This window comes from Amblyomma americanum, chromosome 1 (assembly GCF_052857255.1).
Source record: "Amblyomma americanum isolate KBUSLIRL-KWMA chromosome 1, ASM5285725v1, whole genome shotgun sequence".
In the NCBI taxonomy this organism is placed as follows: Eukaryota; Metazoa; Arthropoda; class Arachnida; order Ixodida; family Ixodidae; genus Amblyomma; species Amblyomma americanum.
In genome coordinates, this window is record NC_135497.1 from 446,874,693 (window position 1) to 446,891,405 (window position 16,713).

Sequence of the window (16,713 nt, forward strand, 5' to 3'; positions counted from 1 at the left end):
GACGACCAGAACGAAGGGACCCGCCGCCGTGACAGCGGCATCATCAATTACCCAGCCATGCTCTTTGAGTGACGACCAGAACAACCGGACCCGCCGCCGCCGCCGCGGGGAAACAGGCTTTATCCTCCCCAATTTCCGGGCACATTCCAGGACAAGGGAGCTGTCAGCGGGCCAGAGCGCGCCGTACCACAGCCGACGCTATGCGCTACCGCGAAGACAACATTCTTTCCCTCCTTCCCCTTTCGACGTGGGCTATCGCCGGGAAGGCACCCACAGCTTCCCGCCGTGCCTCGTGAACAAAAGCGCATTCCCAGAAGGGCCGTGACGGACACCTGTCATGGCGGACAGGCAGTACTCGCCAAGAATGTGGAAAGACAGGCGCTAGTGAATTAGCTCCGAAGAGAGAGCCTGTGTATACTCTCACTTGAGAGAGAGTGGTGGCGTTTTTGTTGTTTATTTAGTTTGTATTGTTAACAGACTCTAGGTTCGAGGCTAAGCCCAACCCAAGGGGTGGTCCCCATCTCGCATGTTATTTTGGATTGGAGAATTGATGCTTTGGGCGGGCCACTGGAAATGACCGCCCTTAGTCCTTTGTTAATCAAGTGCTTAAAAGCACATGTAAACGGATGCAGTCGAGTCTGAGCGGAGGACGACATCGTTCGCCAAGAGGGCCTTCAGCGCCGAAGCCCGACGGCGTGCAGCTTCTGCCAGCAACCGCTCGAGCCCAACTCCGGAGCCACTCCATCGCCCCCATGAAGTCGTCGGCACGTAAGCTCGGACGCCCCAGCCTCTGATGTATAACCTTAATCATGTGTAATTATTGAATATACCTGTTTGTTTAAACTGAGCCATACGGTGTCTCTTTGCCTCTCCGTCCCGTGTGGACCTGCGCATTATGGGGGTCATCACACTGGTGTCAGAAGTGGGGTCTCAAAAGCAAATGTCCTCTGAATGCTGTGACATTCATGACTTCAAAATTGTAATCAAAAGGGAATCACGGGACTGATTGTGGGACTTTTACCCCCATTTGAGAGGCTTGAGGCACTGGAGGGCTTGAAAAAAAATGACTGTATCTGAGGGAGCTCCCACTCCACAGCCGTCGCTCGGAGCAAGCATGCTGGCATTAGGAAGCGTCATTCCGACGTTTACGGGAGATAAGACAGGGGTTCCAATCTGCGATTTCTTTTCCATGCTAGAAGAGATTGGGAAAATGGGGGGATGGTCCGATGCTCAAATGCTGGGAATGGCGAGGTGTAAGATGGCAGGAGCTGCTCATGATTTTGCATGGCGAGACGAAAAAGTAAAATCCACAAAATCATTTGCGGAATTTAAGAAGCTCGCGTTTGAGCATTTCGACACTGAACCACGTCACGTGCGGGTACAGAGGTTCCGTGACGCCGGACAGATGGTAGGGGAGGACGTGCGAACATTTGCGTCGCGGCTTCAGCGCCTAGCACGCGATACGTTAAGCAGGGAGGAGGAAGGAGACCAGCTAAGGAAGAAATACGCGGAGGATCTACTTAAAGAGGAAATGACCGCTTTGTTAGTGGCTGGTCTGCAAGGCCCCGTGCGCCGGTTCGTGCTCTCGCGCAAGCCGAGCAATTTCGACCAAGCCGTGGAGGCCGCATTGGATGAGGAACAAAATGAGGCGTTAACGACAGCCGCAGCGAGAGTACGCGTCATAGAGAGAGCGGTGCTCAACCCTGAGGTTGCTCTCTTGACAGAGCGGTTAGATCGCTTAGAACAGCTGCTATCTCAGCAGGTAGAATGCCAGGTTGAAGCGCGCGCTCAACAGCGCCCATTCGCTGGAAACCGGAGACCGCCACAAAGCTACAGGCGCGGTATGCGAGATTTTGAAGAAATCGTATGCTTCGCTTGCCAGGGTCGCGGACACATCGCCAGGTTCTGCCAAAACGTGCGCCGTGGGGAGCCACAAAGAGAAGCAGGCGAGACACGCCCTAAGCAAGCCTACAGCGGGGCTCCAGATACCGAGACAAAAAACTAGTTAGTCCTCCCCAGCCTGAGGAGCGTGGGGAGGGAGCAGTTGATGATGAGGTGGTGGTAGTTTGTGTGGCCGACGAGGCATGCCCTGTTGTGCGTTGCAAGTTAAATGGTTGTTGTATGGAATTGTTGATAGATACGGGGTCAAAGGTGACATTGCTTAAGGAGAGCAGTTTTAACACGCTTCGAAGGAAGGGGGACCGCGAGGTGTTGGAAGCGTCTGGTGGTATGGCAACCAAATTTGTAGGCATAACGGGGGATCCTCTTGGCATAAGTGGACTCTACCGGTTACACTTCTCTCTCGGCGGAATTGCATTGGAGCACCCCTGCTACGTATGCCCGGACACGGTGTCTCTGCCAAACGGAGTGTCAGGTATATTAGGGCAGGATTTTTTGAGAAAAGGGAAGGTAGTAGTCTCATTCTCTGAGGAAGAGGTTAATGCGGGCGGCTCAAAAGTTCCGTTTTTGAACAGGAGAGGGGCTGAGATTCGCATTACCGATATTGACACCCGTCAAACAGTGGGATCATTGGAGAAGGTATATTCGCGGGTTGCCGTCCGGCTGGTCGAGGAGGCGGTCGTCCTTCCTTGGTCGGAGCACATTTTGTACGCGTTTGTGCCTTCAGATGTAGAGAGCGGCGCCGTGGGAGTGCTTGAGCCGGTCGACTCTCTCAGCAATGGCCTGAAGGCAGCCGCGTGCCTCGTGACAGTTAATGACGCCCACAGAGTGCCCCTACGGGTGGTTAACTGTAGCCAGCAGCCACTGAGCCTTCCCAAGAACAAAACATTGGCTTTCTTCACCTCTGCGATAGAGCAACGTGAGCCCACCGATACGGTACTCGCAACTGTAGAGCATGATAGTCCTTCGGCTGCTCCAAAGGTGTCGTTCGATCTTTCTCACGTAAAATCCAGGGAGAGGGAGGCTCTGGCTGGTTTGCTGAACGACTACTCGGAGGTATTCGCCGCGTCCAACCTGGATTTGGGCTGCTGTGGCGTTATAAAGCACAGGATAGAAACCGGCACTTCATCGCCCGTTTACCAGCGTGCGTACAGGATTCCTTACTCCCAACGTGAGGAGATGGAGCGGCAGGTGCAGGACCTGATTGATCGCAGCATTGTCGAACACTCAAAGTCACCCTGGGGAGCACCAGCACTATTGGTGGAAAAGCCAGATGGCTCGTATCGATTGGTAGTGGACTACCGCAAACTAAATGCCGTAACTCGCATCGATCCATACCCCATCCCCAATATACAGGAGACGCTTTCTCAGCTGGGCTCTGCCAGGTTCTTCACGGTAGTGGACATGGCGGCGGGATTCTGGCAGATAGCAATGGATCCGGCAGATGCCGAGAAAACGGCATTCAACACGCCCTCAGGGCACTATGAATGGAAAAGAATGCCGATGGGTCTGGCCAACAGCCCTGCTGTCTGGCAGAGAACCGCTGATGTTATCCTGGCAGGTCTTCTGGGGAGGCTGTGCTTCGTGTATATGGATGACATTATCATATACAGTGACAGTTTTGAGAACCATTTGCGCGATATTGAGCAGGTTTTGGTGCGACTAAGAGGAGCGGGTCTCAAGCTGAAGCCCTCTAAGTGCCAATTCCTCAAAAACGAGGTGAAATACCTCGGGCACGTTGTTTCAGCTGACGGCGTGCGACCGGACCCTGAGAAACTAAGGTGTGTCTCGGATTTTCTATCCCCGACTAGCGTCCGCCAGGTCCGGCAGTTTCTCGGCCTGATCGGTTACTACCGAAGGCACATAGAGGAGTTCGCTAAGCTCGCTAAGCCGCTCACCGCCTTAACAGCCAAAAATGTCGCCTTTCGCTGGGACGAAAACGCGGAGAATGCTTTTGGGGCCCGGAAAAGGAAGCTAATGAGTGCACCGCTGTTGCGCCACCCGGATTTTAATTTGCCCTTCGTTATGGCCACAGATGCGTCAAAGTTCGCAGTGGGTGCCGTGCTATCTCAGGTTATCGAGGGCAAAGAACATCCCGTTGCTTTTGCTAGCCGACAGCTGAGCCCCACAGAGCAAAAGTACGGAGCTACGGAAAGGGAGTGCCTCGCCGTTGTCTGGGCAGTAAAGCACTTCAGATGCTACCTTTACGGCCGCAAATTCAAGCTAGTCACAGACTGCCATCCTCTGAAATGGGTGATGAGTGTCAGGGACCCTAGCTCGCGACTCGCTAGATGGAATCTACACCTGCAGGAATACTGCTTTGAAGTTGAGCACAAGTCAGGAAAGACACATCTGAATGCTGATGCACTCAGCCGCACAGCTGCCGTGGCAGCTATAGATGAGTTTGTCCCCGTAGTCGACCCCGCCGAATTACGCACAGAGCAGTGCAAAGATCCTGACCTGAAGCGAATAATCGAAAGCTTAGAGGGCGCACCGTCTCACCCCGAACAGCTAGGTTATTTCATTGGCAAAGACGGCACCCTGTGTCGGCGCACGAGGCCAACCAGGAAAGGGAGACCAGAGAAAACCGCTTGGGAGAGAGTCGTCATACCTCGGTCGTGGACAGAAAGGGTTCTTCGCGCGTTTCACGATGCGCCATGCGCCGGTCATTTTGGCGTAGCGAAGACACGCAGGCGTGTGGAGCGTTTGTACTTTTGGAGTGGCATGCGACAGGATGTTAGAGACTACTGTGCGAAGTGTCATTCCTGTCTCGAAAGAAAAACACCCAAGGGACGAAGACCAGCTCCAATTCAGCCGTTCCCTGAGGTTTCGGCTCCCTTCGAGCGGACAGGTATGGACATAATGGGCCCATTGCCCACGACCACTTCCGGAAACAAGTACATTTTAGTATTTGTCGATCACCTTTCAAAATACGCGGAAGCGGTAGCACTCCCAGATCAGAAGGCAGACACGGTTGCAAGAGCATTTGTCGAACAGATCATGCTCCGACATGGACCCCCGAGGCAACTCTTGACAGATCGGGGAACGAACTTCGTGTCGCAGCTAATGAGGAGAGTTTGCGAGCTGCTTAAGATCGCTAAGAAGCAGACAACACCGTACCATCCGGCTTGCAACGGCGCGGTGGAGCGACTGAACCAAACCGTGGCCGGGTTCCTGTCGCATTTTGTTTCGCGCGACCAGCGGGACTGGGACTTGTGGCTCCCGTATGCAATGTTTGCCTACAATTCCGCAGCACACGAGAGCACGGGCGAATCGCCATTCTTTCTTCTCTACGGCCGAGACCCGGACCAGCCTAGTGAAGTGCCAGAGGGCCCCCGTCGTGTCCCATACGCTTCACTGGACGACTATAAGGTGGAGCTAGAATCGCGCTTGCAAGTGGCGAGGGACATCGCAAAGGAGGCCTTAAAGAAAGCGGCGAAGCGCAGGAAGGAGGTGCACGATCGCAGTGCTAGAGACGCGCCGTTTAATGTGGGGGACAGCGTGTACATTGAAAACTGCCAAAGGCAGATTGGGCTAGCTCGTAAGTTCCAGACGAAGTGGAGAGGACCGTGCGAGGTTGTCGAGAAGCTTTCTTCGGTAAACTTCAGAGTCCGAGACGTGAACCGGCGCTTGATAAGGATACACGCAAATCGCCTCAAGTCGGCACCGGTTCAGTATTCACGAAATGAGGAAAGGGAAAGCGCGGATTTTGATGGGGACAGAAGTGAAGCGGAGCGCGCAGATAGTTCGCAAGAAACGCCCTCTCCTGCATTTGTTCGGCAGGCGCCAGAGGTGACGGCCGGAATGCCACCGGATTTACTTCATGCATTGCTAGAAGAAGAAGCGCGCGAGGTTGCCGCGCAGATAACGCCAGGAGAGGCTCCTGCCACGAGCCCTCGCGAGTCCCAAAGCAGACAAAGGGGCACAGACTTACTTAGTATGACTCATGAAGGCCGATATCCGCTGCGAAATCGGAAAGCTAAGTCGGACTAATGGCGTAAACAGAGCGGAGTTGTGAACTGGTTAGAATTGTGTAATGCCGCAGCTCATAACATTGCTATGTGCTTATGTGTTAAGTTATCGGAGTTGGTAGTTAAACCTTTCTGTCATTAAGTAACACCTTCACAGGAGAGCATGCGGAGCGCATGCAGAACCTGCCCTACTTCCTTTCGTTATCTATATTTTTGTCTGTGCCGTGATCGTGCTAGAAGTGGGAGCTCCTTTGTAACTGTGGTAAATTTATTTCGTCCAGTTTGGACTAGAAAGGAGAGGCTTGGGTGCTGAGTTTCATGTTTATCTGTAAAAGATGATCAGTGCTGCCCCTGGAGACGCCAGTTATGACAGCGGAGGCATTGGTGTTGTGCAGTGGTGTTGAGTGCAGCGAAAAGTGTTTTGTCGGACGCACTGTGCGAGGCGATTCAGAAAGACAAGGGGAGCTGCAGGGACTCAAATGTTCGGAGAACATTCTTCTGGAGGGTGAGCGAGTGTGACATTCCTTGTGTGCTGCGAGGTTCCGCGTTCCACGGCGCGGCGTAGACGGAGACCCAGATGACAGCGGCATCATTAATTACCCAGCCATGCACTTTGAGTGACGACCAGAACGAAGGGACCCGCCGCCGTGACACATCATCAATTACCCAGCCATGCTCTTTGAGTGACGACCAGAACAACCGGACCCGCCGCCGCCGCCGCGGGGAAACAGGCTTTATCCTCCCCAATTTCCGGGCACATTCCAGGACAAGGGAGCTGTCAGCGGGCCAGAGCGCGCCGTACCACAGCCGACGCTACGCGCTACCGCGAAGACAACATTCTTTCCCTCCTTCCCCTTTCGACGTGGGCTATCGCCGGGAAGGCACCCACAGCTTCCCGCCGTGCCTCGTGAACAAAAGCGCATTCCCAGAAGGGCCGTGACGGACACCTGTCATGGCGGACAGGCAGTACTCGCCAAGAATGTGGAAAGACAGGCGCTAGTGAATTAGCTCCGAAGAGAGAGCCTGTGTATACTCTCACTTGAGAGAGAGTGGTGGCGGTTTTGTTGTTTATTTAGTTTGTATTGTTAACAGACTCTGGGTTCGAGGCTAAGCCCAACCCAAGGGGTGGTCCCCATCTCGCATGTTATTTTGGATTGGAGAATTGATGCTTTGGGCGGGCCACTGGAAATGACCGCCCTTAGTCCTTTGTTGATCAAGTGCTTAAAAGCACATGTAAACGGATGCAGTCGAGTCTGAGCGGAGGACGACATCGTTCGCCAAGAGGGCCTTCAGCGCCGAAGCCCGACGGCGTGCAGCTTCTGCCAGCAACCGCTCGAGCCCAACTCCGGAGCCACTCCATCGCCCCCATGAAGTCGTCGGCACGTAAGCTCGGACGCCCCAGCCTCTGATGTATAACCTTAATCATGTGTAATTATTGAATATACCTGTTTGTTTAAACTGAGCCATACGGTGTCTCTTTGCCTCTCCGTCCCGTGTGGACCTGCGCATTATGGGGGTCATCACATAGCTCTAACAACTGTTCGAAGGTGATGACGCTGCGCGCATCTAAATAGAAGCGCATGTAACTGTGGAGTCGCGTCGTGTACGCTCTCCATCCTTCAGTGCTCCGTTTCCTGGCGCCCTGAAACCTGCTGAGGTACTCTCCCGCAGAGAGTTTAAGCTCCTAGAGCACCGCTTTCTTCACGGCCTCGTAATCCCTGTGCTGTGCTGGCGCTAAGCGGGTTGACAGAAATTGCACCTTGTCTGCAACAAGCGGGAAAACAATTTGGCCCCACTGATCTTTTGGCACTTCGTATGCATTCAGTGCGTTCTCCGCCGCCTCAAACCATACTGGCACTGCTGCGTCGCTCGGAAATTTGGGCAGTATTCCCGCAAGCAATTTTGTGTAGTGCCGCAACTTACTGTGGTTGCCATGCCTCTCTCCGACCTTGGAGCTCTCTCCAGCGCCTCCTCGCTGTCCCTGCTGAGCAAGCCGCAGATCCAGCTCGGCCAGCCGACACCTCTCTCGTAACACCAGAACCTCGTCCGGCACTTTCTCGTTCCTCTGCTCGACCTGTGGCATCTCCGGTGCCCCTGTATTACTCGCCCCGCTTCCGACAATCCCGGCGTCCTCTGCGTCGCTCATCCCCCTTCCTTTTTGCTTATCGGGGTTTAAATGGGCGAAGCGCGTATCCATACACCTCACTCAAGCTTGTCTGGACCGCAACGCTCGCGCTAACACGTAAAGCTGGAACCGCATGGCGCGTTTTCCGCGAGCGAAAAATGCGACGCGCGGCGAACGCCCGTGTCACCGCCGACGCGCGTGCACCCGCACGACAAAAAGGGAGCGGCGCTTTCGCGTCGCGTTTCCCGGGTTGCCAGACAACATAACTCACAGCGACATGAATTGTCTCTGTTATTGCATATATAATATGCCCTTAAACTTACAGAACACTACATTAAAATAATCTTAGTGTAATAAGACGGCAGCATTTTTTTCTTAAGTGTATTTATCGAGCTTAATTTCACACAGGAAAATTGTGTGCGAAACTGCGACTATGTACCTGGCCGCTGCTTGTTTGCAACTTGACATAGAAAATGGAGTGTCGGCCGCTTTCTGCCGAGCAGAAGAGGACATTGCTACTATTAAGGGGGATGCTGATTCTGAAGCAAGAACAAATGCGGGTCAGGAGGTCTATTTGGGTGCGGCCTGCGTGGTTGAGAAGAAAGCAAGAGAGCGAGTACCATACACTAGTAATATTTTTTAAAATTGTCTTTCCAGCATTAGCGATCAGAAATGAAGCCCTGAAGCTAATGTGTTTGTTATATGCAGTTTCAGGTTATGAGGGAACAGGATCCAGAGCTGTTCTTCAAATATTATCGAATGACCCTCGAACTCTTTGATCTAATTCATGGCCGGGTGCGGGAGAGGCTCACAAGATCCAAGTCGTTCAGGAGCAGTGGAAATTACTAGAAATTGATGAACCCAATTGTGAAGAAGTGCAAGAATAGTGCCTCAATATTGTGGAACTATTTTTCTGGAAAAAGATGTCAGGCTTCAGAAGAAAAATTGCATTGTAATAAATATTTACCTATTTTCTTTTTTCACTGTTTGCCGAAATTCGTTTTCCAAAATACACCAACAACTCCCCGTTCTTCACTGACAGCTTTATTCGTTGTCCACATAACGAGCTGCAACTTGCAGAAGTTCCATCTCGAACTGTCCTCGCAGACGCTGTGGGCATCGTCTGTGTTTGTCCCCCATAAAAAGCCCGAACAGTTCTGATGCGTCGGCTCGTTTGGAGGCCAATTCTCCTAGGATCCCTATTTCTTTTTTGAAAGCCTTATCATGGCCCCTCTTCCTTTTTTGTGGGCCAGATGATGTGCTGCTGGCTGGTGATGGCGTTGGTATGGGGCTGGAAAATCCAGTTCCATCTTCCTGTGTAGCTGTGGTGAAGTCGGAAGCATCCAAAGTGGCTTCAGCTTCATTGATAATAGGTCTTCCAGTCTGGAGGCACTCTGTGCTCGTTGCTTCGAACAAGTCCACGTCTTTATGAGGTTCCCTCTCGTCCTACATGGATAATACACATTGCAAAAGCACACTATATTTCAACATTTGTGTAAAACACGACTTTGAGTAATGTGCTTGATTCCAAAGAAATACTCACTCAGGATATTCGAGTGTATCAAGCAGAAACAGCAGCTGATTAAAATGGGGCCACCGCATATTGACGACGCTGTCCGCGCCGGCGCCACTTTTTATTGCACTTCCTTCTTTGCGTTTTTTCATAAACGTATTACGTAAAGATTTCCAGCGCTTCATTACTTGTGTCACTGTAAAGCAGTAACAAAGTGTTAGTGTGAGCAATTGCACATATGCGCTCGAAGGAAGGTGATGCAACTAATGAAATGTGCTGCGTAAATTTCTTTTCTGCCGAAAAGAAAAACAAACACGAGAAGCCTGTATCAGTCCACGCTAGCTTCCTACTGCTAGTATTTACTTACAGGCATATTCATGCCAATCATATGTCAAGAAACAACGCAGCATGCAATGATCAAACTTTTTCTCTTGCAAATAAACAAAGCGCGGTGGCACGCTCTCTTCCAGCGAGATAAGTACGAAAACGTGGGTGGGGGGTAAACATGCCAAGTTCACACGCTTGTCGAGGCGAATGAATGTACATAGAACAAGCAGGGCAACAACATCACGTGTGCACAGATTTGGTACACACCGTCTACGCTGAGGGCAACTGCTATAGCTCGCCAAGCCTGGTCACGCTTCATATTGTTTTTATAGTCGCGGTCGCGCACGTCCCACAGGACGCGACGCCTCTCCACTTCCGTTATCAGGGCCTCGTTAAATGTTGCCTTGTCCATTTTCGATGAACACGATGCGCGAACAAAATCACGATAGCACGTGTTTTCTTTGACTCACGCGAGAAAAAAAAATTGCACCAAAAAGGTCCCACCGAGATGCGCAGACAGCAGGGCCATCTGGTGGCAAACCCAAAAAACCCAGAATGCCATGTGACCAAATGCCACGTGACTTATCTAAATTCTGATTGGCGGACGCGCCGCGCGAGGCGTTTTTTTCTACTCCGAGCAGCAGCACGCGGCGGCGCGATTTCGTGTCGGACCATACTGGGCACACGTCAAAATGACGCGCGCGTCCCACTATCCGCGCGTCAATCGCGCCTGAAATCGCGCCATGCGGTTCAACCTTAACGAGAAGGGACTCACCCTTTGATGACAGACGCCAGGTCGCCTCCGTGTCGCCGATGGCGTCGAGCCCGCTGCTGCCGTCTCGGTTGCGCTCGGTAGCGGTCCGGTCGCTGCTCTGTTTTCCCGGCCGGCTGCCTTGCGTCGCTGGTCCGCTGCCTTGGCCCTTGCCGCCGTCTCTCCGCAGGTCCTTCCTTGAACGCTGCTGCTCGCTCCTGCACCTGGCCTTCCCGAACTGCCGTTGGCTGGCTGTTCCGGCCCCGTCGCGCCTTCCTTGTCTTTTGGTCTTCCTCCTGCGCTGTCTTCCGATCGCGGCAGGATCCTTGTCGACTGCGCCACTAAGCTTTCTTCGTCGTAAGGTCTCTTCCGTTGCTGCAGACCTTACTAGGTTCTTTGAGTTGCTTCTTCTCCGCACCAGAGGTGCCCGCCGCCCGAGACGGTTGCTTTGTTGGATGACCGCAGACTTCTTTTCCGCACCAGGGGTGCTCCGTCGTAGACGGTATTGCGACGACTCAGAATGCAGGCGTTAAGGGGAGTATGAATTGACTGTATTATACGAAATGCTTACATTGCAAGCACTTTGATATACATGAGACAAATTGAAAACGGTTAAATGGTTAAAGAACAAAAAGGTGGAACTGGCTAACACTAGGGGAGGCCCCTACTCGGCATAGCCGAAGATGCATTACATCTGACCTTAGCCCAGACCATTTTCCAGGGCTACGGGCCCTGGTTTTAAAGAACTAAAGGCCCACTCATCCATTGCATCACCCAATCACAACAAACTAACTCGTGATTGGTTTTCAAACTGCATGGCACGCCTTCCAGTTTCGGCAAGGTTCAAAACCCTCTCCCTAAAATACAGAGCAGGAAAAGAGCATCAAAATCGTTATAAGAAAATAGATTTCGGTAATGGACCCTCGAAACGAGTGGCCCACCATGTTTACGTGCCACGCCCCATACTTCCACAGTATGATTCGAACTCTCTCCCTCGGAAGAAAAAAAAAGCACAAACAACCACAGATCGTACCCGCACGTGTAAGCGGTTTCCTTTGACTCTCGGTTTCCCTTGACTGAACCTGTTCCGCAATTAGCTCTGTCATCGGACTACAGCGGGGCGCTTCCGCGGTGCAGCCCGTCTGCTCGTTTTTATTTACGACCCTCCTTGACGAGCTTACCCCTTTTCACGAGATGCTTGTCGCAAGGTCGCATCGCGTTTGGCGCCGTTCTGACGAGGGGACCGAACAATGCGAGGGTCAAAGCGCTTCACCGTCGCTGTCAGGGGCTCTTGACCCCAAGGGCGCTCCTTTTCAGTGCGGCGCCCCGCCGCCGCCCGCCACCGAAGGGGAGGGGGAGAGTTTCAAAGAGGAGGCCGCCTCAGGGAGACGACGAGCGGGCGACCGGTTCTAATGACACCGCGAGTCGTACGATCCCTTTACAGCCAGATAGGTCTGAAATGCAATAATGTTCGAAATCATTCAACGTGATGTTCAATTATATAATCTTAATTTCGCTGCAGCGTTACCTCAGATTGATGAAACGCTTCGTTACGCGGCTCACAGCTGCCTCCTTGCAGATCATACTGTGTGTACAGCTCGCTGCAACTGCAGGTTCTGCTAACCAAAATGCAGCCTGTATTATCTCTAACTTCTTTATTGAATACTTTGTCCCGCAACATGGAGGCAGTGGAGTGGAAAATACGAGCAGAACAGTGGCGCCCAACTATTGGCTCAACGCGTGAGAATCGCTTGGATAGAAACGGTCGTCCTCGTGCTTTCCACGCTAATTAAAACTGTTCAGTTTGCGACTGATGGATGCTGATTTTAAAAAGAAGCTGCTTTCTGGTCGATACTCGTGACGTGTACAGAGAAAATGCCAGGCCTTTTGCCGATAAACAACTGCAGCGGCGACTCCACGTTCGCAACTGCTCCGTGTTTACATCTGTGAGAGCCAGCGCAAAGAGACCGTAAAATTAGTACAATGAACACATACCTTGCGTTTCCGGCACGCCCAACATCATGCTGTACACTAGTTCTCGAACTGTTGGGCTCGCATCAAAAGAAAACTGGCTGGCGCGATTCGTCATTTCGGGCGATGCGTCCAGGAGCGCAAAAACGTGCGACGCACGTGGAAAAGGCAGGAAAAAAACAAACCGCGCATGGAATGCTCGGATCATCCGGATCCCAGCATGGAATGCTGGGATTATCCGGATCCGGTCTCGTCTAGCGCCCTCTTCAGGGCTTTAATTGCACCAAATGCTCCCGAGGGAGCACCCACCCGCATTCAATTCGCAAAATGGGAGGTAGCGATCTCCAGTGGAGCTACGCGCTCCGTACGTGATCCGATGGAGCGCTCCCGAACTGCCATTGGAATTCAACATTAGTCTTCTGCAGCAAGGCTTCACAAACAGCGGTCATGACAAGGCAGGGATAACCAGCGTTGTTTAATCTCTGAAGTTGCTTGTCAAAGCCAGCCTCCATACAGTGATCACATGATTTGTAGAGAGCGGCGTGTAAGCACGTCATGGCAATACTTCGTTTCACCAGTTTAGAATGGCCGCTGCTGAACGGCATGAAATTTTTTTGGAGCGGGGGTTATTCACCCAACACACAAGATCTACGCCAGTAAAATCAAACTGAACGTCCAGAATCTGGATCTTGCCCCCTTGCGGCAGTTCCCAAGTGAAGGTGAGGCCTTGGGAATTGTTTCTAAAAATGTTAAGAACATCAGCAATAGCTTCGTCAAAGTTAAAAGAGGTAGGCGGGCCAAAGGAATAAAATAATCGTCCATAAAGAGGAACACCCGTCTGACAGGTGTCCGGTTTAACTGTGCGCACAAATGCGCTGGTCAATAAAAGCTAAAAAGATGTCAGTTAAAATAGGGGCTATAGATGAGCCAATGCAAATTCCAGTTATTTGCAGATAAAACTTTTGGTTAAAATCAATGACAGTTGACTGCAGATAAAATTCAAGCAAAGAAACAAAATGGCCACTCGTAATTCCAATAGCATTCTGGAACCTTAGTTCATCAAAATCATTTATGCTCGCACGAATGGCTGTCAAGAGGCCATCGTGGGGAACAGAGTAGTACAAGTTTTCGACATCTATAGAGAACGCACATGATGCTCATTTCAGTTAAAACTGAATCAGAGTTCTTAGTAAGAAAAGGGTCGTCCACAGAAAGGTGTTTCAAGGATTGTTGCAGAAATTTAGACACCTGGGATTGCCATGTCCCTTTTTCCGATACAATAACCCGTAAGGGAAACTCAGTTTTATGGGTTTTCAAGTAAAAAAAAAACGTTTAAAACTCCTTTTTTCGCCGCGTTTGCCAGCTTCCGCACAGATTCTAAATTCAGATCCTCTAGTAATTTTAAAGCAACCTGCTTCTGCTTGTTGGGACGAAATTTGATTGGTTTAAAATTATTTTCAATACCTTGCTCTGATTTCGTTCGCATAAGGCTTTTGGGAATAACAACAAAGCCTCCTTTTTTATCAGCCCCAATGACAGAAAGATCGGCTTCTCTTAAAGTTTGTACAACGCGCTTCAACGGCGGATTACTACAAGGACTTTCACTCACATAGCGGATAACGGCGCCCACTCTCCGCATTGTAATGCTCTCTTCCTGTGCTGTACACTGGCTCGTGTGGCGACATTCTGTACCATTCCAAGGAGTTGAGGTCTGGAGGCAGCTGGCTGAAAGCTGTACTTTGGGCCTAGCTGCAAAGTGTCCAGTACATTGGAGGGAAGTTCAACGTTGCCCAGCTTGGTGACCTGACACGGAGAAGTACTTTTCTTTGGTCTCTTGGGAAGGTGAAGTCTTGCCTGCTGCCAGATGAACTCCGTTAAGATGGCGGCTTGTTTTTTGAAAGCCTGTATCTTTTCCTCGGTGCTTTGAAGGCCCCGGGCGTCATGCACTAGGACAAGCAACCAGTCTTTTAACAGACGTACGTGTCTCCACTTTTCTGATTGAAGATCTTATAGATCCTTTGGGCGTGGCCCCATAAAGGTTGCACACCACCCAAAATACCTTGAAGCTCAAGTAAAATGATCCGATTCTTAATGCAGTAGGTAAAAATCCTGGCATGGCAAGTTGAAACTGCGATCAGGTTCGTGCAAGAGATCACAGGCGTATGTAAGAGAGGTGAACACAGAAAATAGCCCAGAGTAGAAGAAATTCATTGCAGAAGTACTTGCTGTTGGGCTAGTTGGTTTATTATAAAGTTGAATGGCGCAAGGGAATGAACACAGGAAGACACAGAGACAGAAAGAGCGCCTACTACCAACTGAGTTTATTGCGGAAAACACCATCTTTATACACCAGTACATTATCACCACCAGTGCGTTATCATAGCCAGGACAAGCTAACAAGAAAAAATATATGTACAGAAAAATATTACATTCATGTATAAAAGCCAGAGAATTGCTACTCACAGAACAAGGCATGAAAAATTTTACGAACATGATAGTAAGATAAAATGACAAGATCTGCACATGACCATCTTGTCCTAGTTGCTTGTCCTAGTGCATAACGCCCGGGACCCTCAAAGCACCGAGGAAAAGATACAGGTTTTCAAAAAACAAGCCGCCATCTTAACGGAGTTCATCTGGCAGCAGGCAAAACTTCACCTTCACAAGAGACCAAAGAAAAGTACTTCTCCGTGTCAGGTCACCAAGCTGGGCAACGTTGAACTTCCCTCCAATGTACTGGACACTTTGCAGCTAGGCCCAAAGTACAGCTTTCAGCCAGCTGCCTCCAGACCTCTACTCCTTGGAATGGTACAGAATGTCGCCACACGAGCCAGTGTACAGCATAGGAAGAGAGCATTACAATGCAGAGAGTGGCCGCCGTTATCCTCTATGTGAGTGAAAGTCCTTGTAGTAATCCGCCGTTGAAGCGCGTTGTACAAACTTTAAGACAAGCCGATCTTTCTGTCATTGGGGCTGATAAAAAAGGATGCTTTGTTGTTATTCCCAAAAGCCTTATGCGAACGAAATCAGAGCAAGGTATTAAAAATAATTTTAAACCAATCAAATTTCTGTCCCAACAAGCAGAAGCAGGTTGCTTTAAAATTACTAGAGGATCTGAATTTAGAATCTGTGCGGAAGCTGAAAAATTCGGCGAAAAAAGGAGTTTTAAACGTTTTTTTCACTTGCAAAACCCATAAACCTGAGTTTCCCTTACCGGTTATTGTATCGAAAAAAGCGACATGGCAATCCCATGTGTAAATTTCTGCAACATCCCTTGAAACACCTTTCTGTGCACGACCCTTTTCTTATTAAGAACTCTGATTCAGTTTTAACTGAAATGAGCATCATGTGCGTTCTCTATAGATGTCGAAAACTTGTACTACTCTGTTCCCCACGATGGCCTCTTTACAGCCATTCGTGCGAGCATAAATGATTTTGATGAACTAAGGTTCCAGAGTGCTATTGGAATTACCAGTGACCATTTTATATCTTTGCTTGAATTTTATCTGCAATCAACTGTCATTGATTTTAACCAGAAGTTTTATCTGCAATAAACTGGAATTTGCATTGGCTCATCTATAGCCCCTATTTTAACATCCGTCTTTATAGCTTTTATTGACCAGCTTTTATTGTGCGCAGTTAAACCGGACAGTTGTCAGACGGGTGTTCCGCTTTGTTGACGATTATTTTATTGTTTTTGACCCGCCTATCTCTTTTAACTTTGACGAAGCTGTTGCTGATGTTCTTAACATTTTTAGAGACAATTCCCAAGGCCTCACCTTCACTTGGGAACTGCCGCAAGGGGGCAAGATCCAGATTCTGGACGTTCAGTTTGATTTTACTGGCGTAGATCATGTGTGTTGGGTGAATAACCCCCGCTCCAAGAAAAACCTCATGCCGTTCAGCAGTGGCCATTCTAAACTGGTGAAGCGAAGTATTGCCATGACGTGCTTACACGCCGCTCTCTATAAATCATGTGATCACTGTATGCAGGCTGGCTTTGACAAGCAACTTCAGGGATTAAACAACGCTGGTTATCCCTGCCTTGTCATGACCGCTGTTTGTGAAGCCTTGCTGCAGAAGACTAAGCTCTCTGAGCGGTGCTCTATCAAGCAAGAAGCGAGATAAGAGGCCTGAGGTGGTGATTCCGTATTTG

The 16,713-nt window shown here is 50.4% G+C and overlaps 1 protein-coding gene across 1 annotated transcript; it reads right to left on the minus strand.

Moving 5' to 3' along the window:
- Window positions 1-8,709: 8,709 nt before the first annotated feature.
- Window positions 8,710-16,412, minus strand: LOC144125680 (uncharacterized). The gene is made up of 3 exons (XM_077659276.1): window positions 16,337-16,412; window positions 10,611-10,969; window positions 8,710-9,441 (listed from the first exon to the last, which is right to left on the minus strand). Exons 1-3 carry the CDS (start codon window positions 16,410-16,412, stop codon window positions 9,040-9,042), a joined length of 837 nt encoding a protein of 278 aa, XP_077515402.1. The 3' UTR covers window positions 8,710-9,039.
- Between the last annotated feature and the right edge of the window lie 301 nt (window positions 16,413-16,713).